General features: G+C 36.3%; 1 protein-coding gene across 1 annotated transcript in view; it reads left to right on the forward strand.

The window, feature by feature from the left end:
• Window positions 1–5,583: 5,583 nt before the first annotated feature.
• The window catches only part of DCDC1 (doublecortin domain containing 1), a 48,860-nt gene continuing 35,508 nt past the window's right edge, over window positions 5,584–18,935 (forward strand). Inside the window, exons 1-3 of the mRNA XM_011965614.1 lie at window positions 5,584–5,921; window positions 7,161–7,317; window positions 7,788–7,950. Coding sequence (XP_011821004.1) covers window positions 5,584–5,921; window positions 7,161–7,317; window positions 7,788–7,950 — 658 coding nt within the window. The remainder of the gene's footprint in view (window positions 5,922–7,160; window positions 7,318–7,787; window positions 7,951–18,935) is intronic.

An 18,935-nucleotide genomic window follows, 5' to 3' on the forward strand; every position in this document is an offset into this window, starting at 1 on the left:
CAAGAAGCACAGGAAGAACAGGATGCAAAACCTCAAGCTCAAGCAAGGAAGACTTTGGAGCTGAGCTCCCTTCATAAAGCTAGGACCCCTGAAAGACAGATGCACCTATTAATGAAAATGGGAACAAAGGTATTGTTCATCAGCCGTAGGAAGCAACAATAAACAGATATAATGTATTTTAAGGTTTGTGCATTGTCTGGAAAGTAATGAGTAAGTAATTATGTTAAACTTTAATGGGACAAGGATTCATATTGAAATGGCTAGTGTAACCAGTAAAAATAAAGTTAAGCAAATGTATAACATACAACCTAATAGAAGGGGAAATGAAATAATGGAAAATTATTTTTTAATCTAAACAGAGACAACAAAGAAGTGAAAAGGAGCATAGAACAGATAGGTAAAACAGAAAACAAATAGCAAATGTATTAGGGTTCTCCAGAGGAACAGAACCAATAGGTTATAATATTTTATTTTGTTTTATTTTATTTTTAAATTTATACTTTAAAAATAAATATTTTATTTGACTTTAAAATTTTTTGTAATTTGGAGATGAGGTCTCGCTATGTTGCCCAGGCTGATCTTGAACTCCCTATTTTAGCAATCCTCCCACCTCAGCCTCCCAAAGTGCTGGGATTACAGGCATAAGCCCCCATGTCTAGTCCATATACTACATATTTTATATATATATTATATTTATATAGGATAAGGTATTGGCTCACCTGATTATGGAGGCTGTGAAGTCTCATGATTATCCATCTACAAGCTGGAGACCCAGGAAAACCAGTGGTGTGGTTCAAAGGCCTGAGAGACAGAGGGCCATTGGTGTAGTTTCCAATCTGAGTCTGAAGGCCTGAGAACAAGAGTGACCAGAACAGGGAAGATTAATGTCCCAGCTGAAGCAGTAAGGCAGAAGAAGCCAGATTCCAACTTCTTTGCCTTTTTGGTCTAATCAGGCCCTCAACAGATTGAATGATGCCCACCTGCCCTGGGGAGGGCCATCTGCTTTACTTGGTCCACCAGTTCATATGCTAATCTCTTCTGGAAACATCCTCACAGACACACCCAGAAATAATGTTTCCTCAGATATCTGGACATCCTATTGCCTAGTCAAGTTGACACATAAAATTAACCATCACAGTAAGACTGTAGATATAAATTCAAATACCATAAGCCCTTGGTTTACTCATCTGGAAAAGGGGAATAATAATATAGGGCTGTTGTGAGGATTAAATGATAAATTAATATAAAATGCTTAGAACAGTGACTGACATAAATGCTATGTCGGCATTAGCTATTAGTATTGTTATTATCACTGTCAATACGAAGGGCATGATATATGATTTATACCTTGCCTGGCCTGGATAAGAGTCCCTATAATTGGGCAAGTAATGGCCAAAAGCTGATGGGACTGTTGAAAGAAGACTCCTTGGGGCTCTGCCCACAAGTTGAGCTGCTTCAGCGTTTCGGTGACTTAATAGGACAGGGTTGGAGGGATGTCTCTTTTCATCATCCCTGTACTAGACTGTTCTGGCCCCAGGCACTAGAGTCTTTGGGAACACTCTGAGGTAGCACCTTGGCATGGACCTCATTGTTCTTGTGACTGGTCATGGCAGCAGAGAGGCAGTGAGAGAAGAGAGTAGAAACAGCTGTGACTCTTACCAACATATTTTTATAGGTACGTAGGAGATACTTTTAGAAATTTATAATATACCACTTTGAGGACTCTCAGTAATAAATGGGGAGGATTTTGAGGGAGTAATAAATTTTTGTACTATGATGATCAGGTTATCATGCTGGCAGTTTGTGTTAAACTCTTCACCCTCAAGATTGGCATCTTTAGGATTGTCAAGGAGCACAATCCTTCCTTTTGATCCATATCCCTTTGGGCCAACATTGACATAGACTATTGAGCCAAATGATCCAGAGACTGGGCCTGCAATCATGGTACTGTATTCTTATATTCCTCTTTGATTAGAAATGAATGACTAATATTAAAATAATCAAAAGATTCAGAGCACTGTTTCAGCATCTGTTACATTTAAACACTTGTGGCAGAAATTTAAATTGTATGATGTATTTTAGTGAATACTTTTAAAATCAATCAATATATCGTGTCTCTGCTCATCTTAGTGTACAAGACAGGCCATGCAAGTCCCCTGCCAATTATGTTTTACCTGTTTGGGAGGCACTGAGAGCCCATATCACCCTACCTCCTGTGTACCTCCAGTGTGCATCCTGCTGTCCTATCTCTAGCTGGGCCATTAATAGGTACTTTCCCATATGCAGGCTTGCCAGTAGCATGAGGTTGCCTCACATAAGAGTTTTACTCAACAGGGGTGTCCTATCCTGGGTAGTGATGAAATTAAACTCTTTGAGGAATTTGAATGTAAGTCATATAGACAGAGACTGAAGAAAGTAATTTAGCATAGAAATGAGACACGTAGAGGAAGTTAGCAGAAGCCATGAGGAAAGAGGAGGAGGATAGAGGTAAATCAGGCAATCATGATGTATGAAGAAGAGGCAGGTAGACCCAGAAGGAGATAGGAGGTGCTGAGTCAAAAAGCATGGAGTCTACTAGAATTAAGTCACTAGTGTATCCTCGACAGCCATGAATGGCCTTCCAATTTTTGTGCCCTGCAGGAGTGGTTTTATTTACTTTTGTAACTTTCTATGTATCTTGATAATAAGCCTTATCACTTGAAGCCTAAGTGTGCCTCTCTGTTTCTTGAAAGCTGAATGAACCTAACACCTTTCATTCCAGCACCAATTTAGCAAACTGACTATGTGGGTTTAATTCCCACGTGGAACAAGTTGGCTTTGCAAGGGTATGTGATCATCCTCTCCAACACCAAACAAGCTATGAAACACATATCAATTGTTATAAGAAAGATGAGTTTGAGACTCTGTAAGAACTACTGAGGCTGGGCGCAGTGGCTTATGCCTGGAATCCCAGCTCTTTGGGAGGCCAAGGTGGGAGGATCATGAAGTCAAGAGATCGAGACCATCCTGGCTAACATGGTGAAACACCGTCTCTACTAAAAATACAAAAAATTAGCCAGGTGTGGTTGCATGTGCCTGTAGTCTCAGCTACTCAGAAGGCTGAGGCAGAAGAATCGCTTGAACCTGGGAGGCAGAACGCAGTCCAGGGCAGACTTGGATAGAAACATGTGATAACCTGGGAGGCAGAGGTTGCAGTGAGCTGAGATCGCACCACTGCACTCCAGCCTGGGTGACAGGGCAATGCTCCTTCTCAAAAAAAAAAAAAAAATAGATTTACTGAAAACCTGTCATCAATGTTGTAAAACAAATCAAAGCTGAAGACTATTCTTAGTGGACCAATAATATTAACTCTTTAACATGAAAAACTACCCCTTCTCCCACTTTCAGATATAAATTATAAAGTTGAACCATATGTTTAAATTTAATTATTTTTACTATTCACTGGGTAAATCTCCTATAATCTCTTGTCTTTACCCTGTCAGGATGATGTGGAGTTGGGAAGAGTTTGCATTCCCAAAAGAAAGCAAGTGCTGTTACCAGAAGAGGGGGAAGATGTGTGTGACAAACAAAAATGATAGACAGCCTATGCATAACTAGGTACAAGAGGGCTATATCAATACAGTTGATAAAATATTATATTCCAATAAAATCCATACAGAGCATAGAGCAACATGAATAATGGTATTTAGTGAATACCATGAAAAACAATATTTAGTCAGAAGGCAATAGAATTGAGGATATAACATGATTACAACTTTAGAATATGAAAAAATAAAAACCTTTTGCCTTGTGGTGGTGGAATAATGGATTATTATATTAAAATCATTAGTGTATTTATAAGAATATTTCACAATGAACAAAATACATTCATTAAAAAAGACACCTTATTCTACTTTTAAGTAGGGAATTCCATTTTTTAAAAAAATATGGGAATCTGCTCTTCAAGTAACTATTTATTGGAAACTTGGAACTGTTTATGAGATCTGTGATTCTTTCCCCTGGCTGTTTACTGGTCTTCCCCCAGGTTGAAGAGCTTGGTGACCATTTGAAGCTCCATTGCTGTTGCTGCAGAAACACTGCCAGTTTGAAATGACTGCTACCACATGCCATCACTCACCACCGTTATCAAAATCTGAGTGGCTTAGGTGGTCTGAAGGGAGGTCCCACCTTTGCCAGAGCTAGGGTCCAAAGACCCTTTCAAGGCACTGTTTGCCACAGTTTTGAACCTGGTTAGATCTTCAGAGCGTAGGGAAGGCCGCTCCTCTCCCCAGTACTGTACTCAGTCCAGGGCAGACTTGGACAGAAACATGTGATAACAACAACAGCAGAATATAACTGCTTGGATTCCAGAGGTGTAGTTCCCCTGGGTCCACTGCGTGAGCTCACACACACACACACACACACAAAAACATCTGTTTTCCCTCTGATGTGTGACTACCATTCATTTTTTCAGAGAAAATAATTGACCATTTTACTTGTTTGTGAGCATAAAGAGGGCAGGCTGGAAGAAATAATTGTGATTGTAATGACATTTGTGGATGTGAAAGATTTGGAGGAGGGGCAGTCCCTGCTGAGCTTTCAACACTGAACATATGTTAATTTATAATTGGGGGTGTGTTTCGGGGGGGTTATATTATGCAATAACTATTGAGGAATGAGCAAATTGGAAAGAAGCAGATTTGGTTTGTGCAAAGATAGTTCCAATTACGGTAATACATGGAACCTGACTATCCTCTATGCCTGATCACCACAGAGCTCAATATTTGCAAATATATTGAAACTTATTTTATTTTATCATACCAGTACATTCTATACCTATTCATCCTACCAACTTGGTGTCTACATAGATTAATATATTCTTCCAGGTCATGTGGTCCCCTGTTCACCCATCATAGTTCATCCAGATACTACTCTTCCTGCCTAAATATCAGTAGGGTGACCAATTGACCCAGTTTATCTGAGACTGAGGGAGTTCCTGGAATGTGTGACCATCAGTGCCAAAACCAGGATAGTCCTGAACAAACCAAGATGAGTTAGTTAGGCTAATCTCAGGTCTGCTGTGAAGGCTTTACCAACTTTATTCTCACCCATTCTAAAATGGCCTTCAATGAGTTTTTTTCATCTTTAAGGTTAATACACACTCATTTTCAGTTTATTTAACATATATTCTCTATTGGGGGATTATTTGCAAGTTTCTTGAGGGTAGGACCCACATATTTTTTAACAGCAGAGTGCTAAGTAAGTATTAGAAAATAAAGTGGATCTAAGAATTTAAAAATAATACTTACATTGTTTTAAACATTATGCAAGCTTCCTTTTGGTTGAATTAAGTAAAGCAATGAAGCTTAATGGTTATGAATGTGGATTTTATTTCAGGACAGGCTTGGGTTCAAATTTCCACCTTGTCAGTTACTGATTATGTGACATTGGGCAAGTTAATTAACCCCACTGAGTCTCAATTTCTTAAATCTGTAAAATGGGAATAAAAATAATAACCACTTCCCAGGAATATTGTAGGCATTAAACAAAATAATGGCTAAGTGTGTAGTATTTTGTGTAGCACATAGCACACAACTCGTTATTATGTGGTGTTTGTTAATAAATGATTACAAGTCAATTAATTATATTCTTCCATGCATTGTTTCTTCCAGAGAGTTTATGTCATCCCAAGCAAAAGCAGTTATTAAAACTACTGATGATTATTTGCAGCCTCAGTTTGGCCCCAACAGACTTGTGCATTCAGCAGCAGTACCAGAAGGGTCAGGACTTCAAGATTACTCCACACATCAAACAGCATCAGATCACAGCCATGATGAAATATCAGACCTAGATAGCTACAAATCAAACAGTAAAAAGAATTCTTGTTTTATATCAGCATCCAAGAGAAACAGACCTGTCAGTGCTCCAGTGGGTCAACTGAGGTAATCAAAGCTGTTCTCTGTTCTTTTTAACCTACTGTTGAAGTTCTTTCCTTTGAGCAGAATTTATAATGTTTCAATTGACTATCTCAGACATTAAAATGTAACACATCTCTATGGTTTTGTTTTTGTTTTTTTCTTTGAAAGCACTAGAGTAGAATGTTGTTAATTACACTGTAGGAAATATGAGATATACTTCAACCTGGGTAATCAGAAACTCTGAAAAGAATATTTGAAGCAGAATCAGGCTAGGATCATGAAATATCTTTGCTCACACGAACTTATTTAAAAATAAAAATGCTTTCTTTTGATATTTAACCAATAGTTTGAAACAGAATTGAATGACATTATTATAAAACCATTTTGTAAATATGTTTTCACGTCAAGATTGTTATCGTAAACTGTTAACACAAGAGTTCATAGACAGAAGAAAATATTGGTAAAAACTAATACCAATCAAGCCAAGAAACTAATACCCCACTATTTTCAGATATTTGAATATGTGAATATGTTGTGTTTTTAACTTACGTGACATTTTAATTTTAAAATGTTTACTCTTCTTCTGTGGCATTACAAATTAACTTGGTTAGAGAATTATGAAGAAAATTTGACATGTTAGTTTACCACATACTTTTGCTGAGAAAAATCATAAAGATCAAAATTAGTTTTGCCTGAAGATGAAACTTAGAAATCTTCACTTTCACCACTTCCAGACAATTTGAAATAAGAACAATACAATTAAACTTGGAATCAAAATTTTAAAATCAAAATATTTTTGAATTTTAAATCATTTTTTAAAAAATTAAAGAATTTTGATAAACATGAAACTTGTGTAGAATCTTAGCCATTTGCTGTTTCATGATATTGAGACCATATTACTATTTTTTGCTATCAGAACATATCATATATATATAATTTTTAGTTGCATATGATATATATATTTTTTTAAAGGACTGTTGTGTTTTATAAGTAAAGTGATAAAAAATCATTTATTCTGATATATATGTTTTATATGAGCAGTTTTGGCAAACACCGTGTTTAAAATTTTTTTGAATATTTAAATAGTGACAGTGTTACTCTGTAACAACAATCTTATCCTATAAAAAGTTTTGTTAGGTATACTTACATACATAGGAACAATCTTTAGTGCTTATACCTGTTTAAAAAATTCCAGAATAATATTTATTTAAAAATTTTTACTAATTAGCATGCATCAGTTTTTCTGTTTTTCTTTTTCTTCAGGGTTGCAGAGTTCTCTTCTTTAAAATTTCAGTCAGCCTGGAATTGGCAGAGATTGTCTCAAAGACACAAACTTCAACCAAGAGTGATTAAAGTAACAGCTTACAAAAATGGATCTAGAACAGTCTTTGCCAAAGTTACTGTACCAACCATCACCTTGGTAACTAGTGTTCCAAAGTTTTCTGAGCTTTATTTTTTTTCCCTTACTCTCTTTATAATATAAAAATTGAGAAAATTATTGTTAATATTTTCTTTTTAAGAATCTGAATCTGCAGATTGCTTGTATATATATAGATTTCATAGGAATTTCACTCTTTTTTAAAAAAATTCAATATATAAATAGTGTATTTAATTAAACAGATGCAATGGCATTATACCTTGTAGAGTTATTAAAATGACAGATCTTTTAAATATTAAAATTAGTCAATAATTAGATATGCTTCATGCTGTGACTTACCTTTTATTTCTATATTTTCAACTGCTAGAAAATAACTGTATTGGTCAAGTTACTAAACTTGGCAAGTGACTCAGTTGGGTTTCTATTTTGATCATTAGAACCTTTCGTTTTGAGGAAAATATATTACTTTCTTTGTCGTAAATCACTTTGACTTACCTCTTGCTTTCTTCTAGCTGCTGGAACAGTGCACAGAAAAGCTGAATCTGAACATGGCCGCAAGACGAGTGTTCTTGGCAGACGGCAAGGAAGCCCTCAAACCTGAAGATATACCCCATGAAGCCGATGTTTATGTTTCAACGGGAGAGCCCTTTTTAAATCCACTCAAAAAAATTAAAGGTAAAAAAGATTTAAAAAATACCCTACCCCCACACATACTGAATTGCTTAAGGGGTGCAATTAAAAAATGATTTTCATCCTGTCTTTTTTGCATGGTTTAACAAAACTAATGTTTACGCATTTACAGCTCAGTAAGAGGATAATGTGCTTAATGAAAGAAAAATCCACTGACAGCCACGTTTATTGCCCTTCATTAGCATTGGTGCTTAATTTAATATAGATCTGAATAGACATTAGGGAGCCTGCAGGAGGTTAAATGGTGAAAATATAATAAATTAAATCAGAGATTATTGAATTTACTGTTTAGTTTCTGTGACACTCAATAGACATAATTCATTAGACTTATTCTCTCAGAAAATAGTTCAAAGTTTCAAGTATCATTTATTCATTTACATTCTTGGTGTTTTTTCAGATAGTATCAACATAATTATGAAAATGTGGCCAATAATGAATATACATTTCTTATATACATATGATTCTTCTAATAACACATTTCATAATAAATGTTCCAGCTTGATTATTTTTTACCTTAAAATGTATAATACAATCCTACACATATTTTCAATTAAGGTTTGCCAAAAAGTTCATTTCTTTCAACATTTCAGAAATGTGGAGATTTTCTAAAATTAAAAAAAAAAATAGCATTATTTTTTTCTTCAGTGGATAAGAATACATTTTAAGAGAGAAATAAAAGCACTACTATCTAAGAATATTCTTCCAAGCATGTTGTACCCAGAGTTTGGTATCAAGTGCTATGTATGGTAATCAGATTTAAATAACATGAGGAATAAGGGCTTTGCCATAAAAATTCAGTGTGTCTAACTGCTGTACTTTCCTATGCTTTTTATACTTTATTAGAAGTAATTTTTTCCTGCAACTTCTATAAAGCTAGTGAATCAAAGGCAAGTCTAGGCAGTAATTGCATAAGTAGAATAAAAGTAATTCTGGAGTTCATTACAGATGAAGTGATGAAAATCTCCCTTCTGTTAATGTTATTGTATAAAGTCATACTAGCATTTCTCTCTTATATAAACTTTATCTTCAGGAAATAAGCAATTTCTTGAATTCAATAGAAAATTTAAGATAATTTGGTTCTTGTGAAGAAGCTTGTTGCTATAATGCTCATTGAAAATTACCTATCTGATAGTGTAAACTCATATATTTTTCACATTTTGCTTTAAGTTTAAAATATGGCTGGCTGCCTTAATTTTATATTAGTTGAATCATTTGCTTATATAAAAACATGAGTCTTAGTGGGAAAATACTTTTCTGTGACTTTAAAAAATTCAGATATATTTGTAATGATTACTTCATTAAGATCCTTGATTATTGTTATTAATAAGAAATGCTTGCCTTTCATATGAATAATGGTATTGTGGAAGAGACATATAAAACTTATTTACAGCTAAGCTAAGAAGAAAATCTCCTGGACATGTATTCCTAAAATAATAATGTCACACACATGACTGAGCTTGGTGGATGATTTTTAAATGTACTAACTAATTTCCTCCTACTTTTTGTTTTCTCTTTTATCCTTTTCAAAAGCCAAGTCCAGAACAAAAAACTTCTCTGCTTTGTCTGCATATCTTTGGCTGTGTTTCACTGTGACATGCACTGCTGTTCTTTTAGCACCAAAATGTTGGCACACATTCCTGAAAATTTCACACCATCTCTTGCTGGATCAGCAAGCTTAACCCACCAAAATCTGGTGTTGTGCAATGGTTTTTGACTGATAATCAATCTTTATGCTGCTCGACAGTTGTTGCTGGGACACGGAGTAGAGCAGGTGGCAGATGTGCCTTGTCTTTTGAGAAAAGAAATTGTAGGTGAGCTTGGACACAGACTAGCATATCTCATGTCCATTAAAAAGAGTTAGGATAAGTATAATGGGGAAAAGCCATTCATCCAAGTTAAGCTTATAGATAAGCTTAAACAATGATGTTTGGTTTCTTCTAGAATGTTAAGAATATAAATGTAAATATATATACATTTATATATGAAAGGTAATATTTAACTTGATGTGAGTGATATGCAATATATCACTCACATATTCACATACACTTCTTCAAACCACCAAAACCAGCTTGAAGATTACCTTTCTGTCATCTGTTTTATAGATAAATCGATAATTTTCCAACTAGCCACAAATGTACCATTAAAATAAAAACTTGTATGAATAACTTTGAAAGTGGTAGATAAACTTAAAGATACATGATCAGAAGTTGGAAAATTGAACATGCTAAAGGTAAATAGGGGAAAACAGTTGGCAGAATTGATTGTTACTGATGTATCTTTCTAAATGAGCATAAATATTTTATATACAAGGGGTAACTGGTCATTATTTTAATTTACAGACTTTTATTCATTCAATAAACATTTATTGAGAGTCTATATTGCTAGATACTAGGCCAGGTCAGAGAAAGATAAAAGCTGTGGCTCATAGTCTGATTTCTTTTTTATCATTATTCTTTCATCTCTGATTTAAATTTTGATTTAATTAAAAAAAAACATATTTTTACTGAGTACCTACTATGTGTGCCCCAGCATAGGGATAAAAGTCCTGGCCTTTAAGGAACTTAAACTGAGTAGATAAGTTATAAATCCTTCAAACTGAGAACACTATTTTACAACATAAATCAAATGGATCTTATTTTATTTCTGGCATTGGAAGGCCAAGCAAGTCCGTATATATTTTGGCCATTATATTTTCATACTTCATTGGTTTTCGTTATTCATTGGAAAAGCAATGTAGATAGAGGAAGTTGCCTAAGAACGATTTCCAGATTTACTAAGACAGAAAAAATCCGACAGAACATCTCTGATATTTTAACTATTTTACTACGCCTTTTGAGCATCACTGTTGACAACCAGTGGCACTGGATCTAATAGAAAGCCAGAGAGCTATTCATCACATACCTTGAAACACAAAGCTTTCATATGGAGGTCAGGCCAAGGTCAAGACTGACATGAAGCATTCCTTGTTGAAATGCAGTATTAGAATGATTCTTACATTTTAAAGTTGAATATTTAATCAGAAATATTAATTGTATAAGGAAAAGATCAGGAACATGGAAATATTTTATATAAATACTGTTGAAAATGATGCCTTATTAGGTATTATACTTCTGGCATTTGAAGTTTTTACATTTATTAATAATTCATTGAAATTACGAGTATGCAGTTAATGAATTGCTTGAAAAGGCATATTAAGTTTTCTGATTCATGGCCATGTGGTTTAGGTTTTATTCACAGTTTCCTGAATCTTCTGCTTAATTGTGACACAGCACATGGATCTTGGATCAGATCCATGGAGTTTATGAGTTCAGCTCCTTTATAACTGCTGGAAGCTGTATGTAAGTAATGCAAACATAGCATAATAAATGGTTCGTGCCCTGTGCTTGCCTGAATATCTTAAATAAGATGAGGGGAAAACACTGTTTAGACCTAATTCGCTAGGTCCAAGTTCTATTGTATGGAGCTCTGATTGTCTTTAAAAATTTTTAGTTTTATATTTCTACTCTCTCCTATATATCCTATTCTATTACTGGGCTTTCAGAATTACCATTTACAATGATTCATTTCAGTCCTGAGTTTTGTTAACAAGAAGTGAAACTTGGTATTATGAATAAGATTTTAAACCTTTTATATCCTGTATTGTAAAGATGTAGTCACAGAAAAATATGCATGAAAGGAATTCTTGATACTACACCTAAGATCTAAATTTAAGCCTAGATATTTTCTACTAACTGCCATGTGATCTACAAAATGAAATAATTTGCTATGACAGCTTGTGATTGACAAGAATATGTGTGAGCACATTTAAAATAGGCCATCTTTTCATGTAGAAGTGTCAGTGAAATGATGGATTCTCATCATTTTAATTATTGATGATTTGGAAATATTTCAATTCCACGACACACAAGACACATTCTAAATAGCAGCATAACACTTTTTCTCATATCTGCGTCCATAATGAAATGTTCTGTCATATTTTGTTTTTCAAAAAATGCATTAGTTTAATGAACCTGGATTCATGCATTATATTCTCTTCCATTTTATGTCTACTGAATTTGTTGATTTTTAAATTGTTATGTTAAAAGCACAAGTTTCAATAGGTGACCCACCACTCACATCACATCATACCTTAATATTTCTGCTGCTAGATCTCAAGACAGAACGCTATAGTGCTGCCTACACCAATGGCTGCTTTAGTCTTGCCAAAGCAGATACCAGCCTTTGTGGTGTTCACCTGCAGGGCATTCAGTCAGCTACAGTAGTTAGGACTGACTTTCCCAAATTCCCTTTTATCTCTTGGTTTGAATAGTGTATTTATTAGGTTAGATTGTTTGTACATTTTAACTTCCACTACTCTATATATATTCAAAAGGAGGAAGATGGCATTATATGGAGAAAAAAATAACCATTTTCTTCTCAGACAGCATATGATCCTTCTATTTCTGTAAGTGAGGGTAAAACTATAGGAAAAATATTTTATGTATTTTCTACTCCAAAGTTTTAAATCTGTAAATAAAAGAATAGAATATCCTTACTATATAAAATAGGTGTGGATTTCAAGACAATTATGAGATGGACCAATAAAGTGTTCTTAGCCAGTAGGAAAATCTATAGCCTGCATGTGACTGGCAGCATCTCTTTATATTGTCAAATACCAAATCATTGAAAAACACCTAAATTCTTGACATAACCACAAAATGTTGAATTATATTCATTCACAGGGACTGCATTTGTTTACTATACAGATGCTTGCAAACCTATACTGTTCTGTTAACTTGCATGCCTTTACAAAATTGAAAATGAAACAGTTACCTCTAAAGCAAATCACTTAGTTGTCTGCCTACGCTGCTTGTTACTTTACCTGATAATTCATTTATATATTCTATAGTTATGCTTTCTGAGCCGTTTGCTATTCGAACTTTTCACTTTTGAAGGCTTTAGATATCTTGTTAGGAGAGTTGTGAGAAATGCATTATTGTTTATTTTAAAGGATACTAGACCCGAAGTCGGATGATGTTGCAAGATTCTAGTCCCTGTGTCTGGTCTTGGGCAAACTGGTTTGTAGTTCAATGTCCTTATCTGTAATATAGATGAAGTAATACTTTAAATGACTCTTGGATATTTCTAGTAAAGGTAAATTATTTGAAAATTAAGTGTCTATAAACCCCTGGTCTAAACAGAAAACTTAGAATACCGTCTTATAAACATAATTAAGACTTCAAGTTAGTGAGAACTTTGTGTCCACTTTTACCTTCCTAGAATAGCTGGCTGGGTTCAGGAAAATAACAATAACAAACTTTGTTTCGACTTTCTTCATCACTGCCAGGAAAACAAACTAGAGTGTGAACCTGGGCCAGTCACTTAATCTCACTAAGCCTGAGTTTCTTCATCTGTAAATTGAGGATAGTAATTTACACCTCAGCCAGGTGTGGTGGCTCTCACCTGTAATCCCAGCACTTTGGGAGGCCGAGACAAGCAAATCACGAGGTTAAGAGATCAACTGCATCCTGGCCAACATGGGGAAACCCCATCTCTACTAAAAATACAAAAATTAGCTGGGCATGGTGGCACGCGCCTGTGGTCCCAGACACTCAGGAGGCTGAGGCAAGAAAATTACTTGAACCCGGGAGGCAGAGGTTGCAGTGAGCTGAGATCATGCCACTGCACTCCAGCCTGGTGACAGAGCAAGACTCTGTCTCAAAAAAACAAAAAACAAAACAAAACAAAAGTTTACATCTCGCAGATGTATTATGGAAAGTAAAGAAGATGATACAAAAACCTGGCATATGATAGTTACTTAAAATATTATTTTTCTACCTGCCCTTATTTATTTTCCTTCTTTTGCTCCATCCTTTCTAGGTATGTTTCCACAAGGTTTTCATACAAGTTGTTACACATATCTGATTTTACTAACAAAGGTATTTGCTAGGTCTGAGATCTCGAAATAAATACAACCAAATTAAAATACCTGCCAAGCAGTTATGTATACAGCATGATATGGGAATCTGAGTTAAAGGCTTTGAACTCTCAATATCTATGTGTAGGTCAAAATCAAGGCCTTTTATAAAAGGAGCCCCAAGTGGTCTTAATCTGCTCCATTCCAAAAGCTGTATTTTAAAATATGTTCATGACCCAGGGCTAGCCTTAACTTTAAGCTGCCATAACTTATTTAAAGAAAGTTCATAGAAAAGTTCAGGGAAAGGGTGACAACATTTTGACTGGCACGATAGATGGGATGTTTGTAATTTTAATCAAATGTAAATTGAAGACATACTTCAAATGATATGTCAGACTAGTGTTACTGAGTTAAAATCTAATGACAACCACTGTCATTATTAGTTAAATATAGCCATCATGCCTATAGCAATAAATGATGACACTTAAGAACATGCAGAAACAAAGAGCGCAAGTATTTAGAGAAAAGGGAGTGACTAGAAACTCAGTTGAATGCAGGAATGTGACCTGGATTTAATCTATTTACCAAACATAGAAGCAATTGTATTTTGGGCAGATGATATAATTGAATATAGCAGTATGTTTTCTTACTGTCAGAGCATTTGTATTTTATAAACTCATCTTGCACTCATGAAATGATGTGCTTATTCATATTTAATGTCATTATCTATACCTATTTGACAGTCATAGCATTGTGTTTTCAAATTTATTGCCCAACTACAAGAGAATGAATTTTTAAAATTAGGATTTTTAATAAGCTTGTGGATCTGAAGTTGCAAGTTTGCTACTTTTTATTCTAGAAGTAGAATAAGGCAGTATTCTTTTGGTACAAGCAAAATGGAAAATTATAATGTTGGAAGCATCCAGATTTATTTAATTTTGTGACAGACATTGGCTTTTTTGAAGTAGACTGAGGAAATATAATTATATTGTAGTTAGACCTTTTAACAGAAAGGCAAGCTAAGAAGTACTTTATCTTTTTCATGGTTTGGTTAAAAATAAACCATGAAAATAAAATAAGACATGGATTCTATGAAATAAAATATAATCTGTGGTTGGAACATAAGGTTCTGTGAGTGCCTTGGGAGAGTAAGTATATGAACAGTCAGGCAGACATGGCAGTCCCTGAGCAGCTGAGATACGACCCTTTTGGGCACTATTTTCCAAGGTTATGCTAAACCTTAGGTCTTCACTAGAGTCTGGTCACCACCTGCATCCTAACCCAGCAGAATCTTAAGTTTCCAGAGAAAAGTACCTAAGGAGAGGAAGACTGGGACAGGTCTAGGTCTGATTGCTTTGGAAGCCACCATGTGTGGCTAGCAAATTTAGAGGAGATAAGGTGATCAGGTGAGAAAAGGGCCCTTTCTTTGGCAGTTGGTTGTGTAGGACAGAGACCTTGCTGAAAGAACTATTGACAAGGTAGTGATTCAAGAACAGTTCAAAGGGAAAAAGGTAGAGATTCAAGAACATTCCAAAGGAGAAAAGGTTGAGACTCAAGAACAATCCAAAGGGGAACTCGGATGTTACTGCTGTTGAGATTTGTGAACTCTGAATATCTGAGACAGGTCTCAGTCAATTTAGGAAGCTTATTTTGCCAAAGTTAAGGATACATGTCCATGACACAGCCTCAGGAGGTCCTGACGACACTTGCCCAAGGTGGTCCGAGCACAGCTTGGTTTTCTACATTTGAGGGAGACATGAGACATCAATCAATATATGTAAGGTGAACATTGGTTTGGTCCAGAAAAGCGGGACAACTCAAAGCAAAGATGGGGCAACTCGAAGTGGGGAGGGGCCATGAAGGTCAAAGGTACATGAGAGACAAATGATTGCATTCTTTTGAGTCTCTGATTAGCCTTTTAACCTGATTCTTATAAAGGTACCAGATAGTCTCAGTCCCAGGAGTTGAAAATTTTTGAATTTTTGGAGATGAGAAAGTTAATGAAAGACAGAAATGTAGGAAGCATTAGGAAGCATTTGTTAATAATGGCTAGTATGAGGGCTGGCATGGTGGCTCACGTCTGTAATCCTAGCACTTTGGGAGACCGATGCTGGCAGATCACAAGGTCAGGAGTTTGAGACCAGCCTGGCCAATGTGGTGAAACCCTGTCTCTACTAAAAATATGAAAAATTAGCTGGGCGTGGTGGTACGTGCCTGTTGTTCCAGTTACTCAGGAGGCTGAGGCAAGAGACTCCCTTGAACCTGGGAGGTGGAGGTTGCAGTGAGCCGAGATCATGCCACTGCACTCCAGCCTGGGTGACATAGCGAGACTCCATCTCAAAAAAATAATAAAAATACAAATAAATTTAAAAAATAATAATGGCCAGTATGTTTTCCTAGAAATTCAAAGTAGATTTAGATGGCATTAGGGTTCTTGTTTGAATTGCTTGGCTCCCTGCCCCACATGCCCTATAGTCTCCTCACTATTTTGTTGCTACTCACTCCACTCACCTCCAGCCTTTGAGAATAGCCTCTTCCTCACCAGGGTTGAAGCCTTGTCAAGTCTTTGCTGACCACCTTCAGTTTCTCTGTGTTGGCATGGAAGAGTCAGATTCTGTTTTTCTTCTTGCCTCTGGATGTAATAATGCTTACGTTACCCTGACTGTCAGCCCCTGAACCACATTTCTTGATATGAAAACACATGTCCTCGGAGTGGTGATGTACACAAGAATCACTTCCTGTTGCTAAATAGGAGGGTTCCCCAGTTGATATGGTCTGGATCTGTGTCCCCACGGAAATCTCATATTGAATTGTAATCTGAAATGTAATCCCCTCATGCTGGGGAAGATACCTCATGAGAGGTAATTAGATCATGGGGGTGGTCCCCCCCATGCTGTTCTCATAATGGTGAGTGAGTTCTTACTAGATCTGGTGGCTTGATAAGGGGCTTTTTGCCTCTTTGCTCTGCACTTCTCCTTCCTGCCATACTGTGAAGAGGGATGTGTTTGCTTCTCCTTCCACCATGATTCTAAGTTTCCTGAGGCTCCCCTACCCATGCTGAACTATAAGTCAATTAAACCTCTTTTCAAATAAATTACCCAGTTTTGGGTATGTCTTTATTAGCGGTGTGAAAATGCACTAATACAGTAAATTGGTACCAGGTAGTGGAGCGCTGCTGTAAAGATCCCCATAAATGAAGCAACTTTGGAACTAGGTAATGGGCAGAGGTTGGGACAGTTTGGAGGGCTTAGAAGAAGACAGAAAGATGTGGGAAATTTTGGAATGTCCTAGAGACTTGTTGAATGGCTTTGACCAAAATGCTGTTGTTGGCTGGAGCAATAAGGGAAGATCTTAAACTGGATCCTGAAAGGACTTGAGTCTGAATAGGTGAAGTATGGGGTTAAAAGCGAACAGGGTTAATGAACAGATTTGCTTAGGTAAAATAGTGCTTCAAACTAGGGTAAGACAAGAACAGAAAATTTCAATGGCATCAGATTGTCTGTAAACTCTTCTCTTAGACATAAGGTTAGGAAAAAGGACTTGTGTCTTTTTTCATATTCCTTGCACAGAATCTGGCACATGGGATATACTCAACAAGTATTTGTTGACTGCCTGACAGGCCCCTGATGGGCTGACTGACTGGCTGGCTGGCTGACTGACTTGGAGAAAACTTCAAAAACTAGTTCCAAGAGTTTTCTCTTTAGGTAATGATAAAATTGATGTCTTAGGAAAATTCAGCTGTGATTGGTGTATAGAATGTCCGATGTGATGGAGAAGAATCATATACAATTAGAAAGCTCTTGCAGATTTTAGGAGGCTGAGAGAGAAATGGACAAATGGGTCTGGTTGGAAATGGAAAAAAAATGATGCTTTTAAGAGTTACTGTGAAGAAGGAATAACTGAGAGGTCTCCCTTCCTTTACTGTGTCTCAGGTCAGGTCAGATTCCCTAGAAGCAGAACCTGAGATGAGGATTTTAGTGCAAGAGACTTTTTGAGGGAATACTCTTAGTTGAACCATGTAAGGGAGTGAGAGAAGGAGCCTAGAGCAGAGGAAGAAGCACGGCCGAGACATGTGTCCACTGGAAATCTAGCCCCAGTCTGGAATGTGAAAGACACCAGAGAATTGCTCCCCTTTGAGGCAAGAGGACTGGCTACTGTGTCCCAGAATCAGTCAATCGTTGACTGTGGGCTGTCTCCCTAGGTAGGAGGGAGGAGATCACAACCTTGCAGGCATTTCCTGACTAGGTTTCTTTCAGTCAAAGGTAATTCTCAGAAGGGTGCAGCTGTGTGATGGTCACAGCCAGGACTCACAGCAACTGGAGTTTGGGTGCACTAGCCTGCTAAAAGGCACCTTGGTGGGGCACCAACAGTGTCTACTACACTATGCACTATAGTCGACCCTCTGTATCCACGGGTTCTGCTTCTGTGGGTTCAACCAAATGTGGATCAAAAATACTCAGAAAAAAAGAGTTATAAAAATAACAATAGAACAATAAAAAATAATACAAACAAAAATACAGTATAACAACTATTTCCTTAGCATTCACATTGTATTAGGTATTATAAATAATCTAGAGATGATTTAAAGTACACAGGGGGATGTGTGTAGGTTATATACAAATACACCTACATTTTATATAAAGGACTTGAGCCATCTACAGATTTTGGTATCCTAGGGGTCTTGATAGCAAGCCTCCATGGATACCCAGGGACAACTGTACTTTCTTCACATAGCACCCTGCTGAGAATCTTCCAACAGCTTCCTGTCACATCCAGAATAAAATCCAAATCCTTTATCTTGACCTGAACAATGTGGCCCCTTTGTGCCTCTTCGGCTTTAACCACATACACTCTTTCTGTTTTTTCTCTCTCTTTCCTTCCTTCCTTCCTTCCTTCCTTCCTTCCTTCCTTCCTTCGTTCCTTCCTTCCTTCCTTCCTTTCTCTCGCTCTCTCGCTCTTTCTTTCCCTCCCTCCCTCTCTCTCTCTTTCTCTTTCTTTCTTTCCATCTTTCTTTCTTTCTTTCTTTCTTTCTTTCTTTCTTTCTTTCTTTCTTTCTTTCTTTCTTTCTTTCTTT

The sequence above is a fragment of the Mandrillus leucophaeus genome, unplaced genomic scaffold (assembly GCF_000951045.1).
Source record: "Mandrillus leucophaeus isolate KB7577 unplaced genomic scaffold, Mleu.le_1.0 Scaffold73, whole genome shotgun sequence".
NCBI lineage: Eukaryota > Metazoa > Chordata > Mammalia > Primates > Cercopithecidae > Mandrillus > Mandrillus leucophaeus.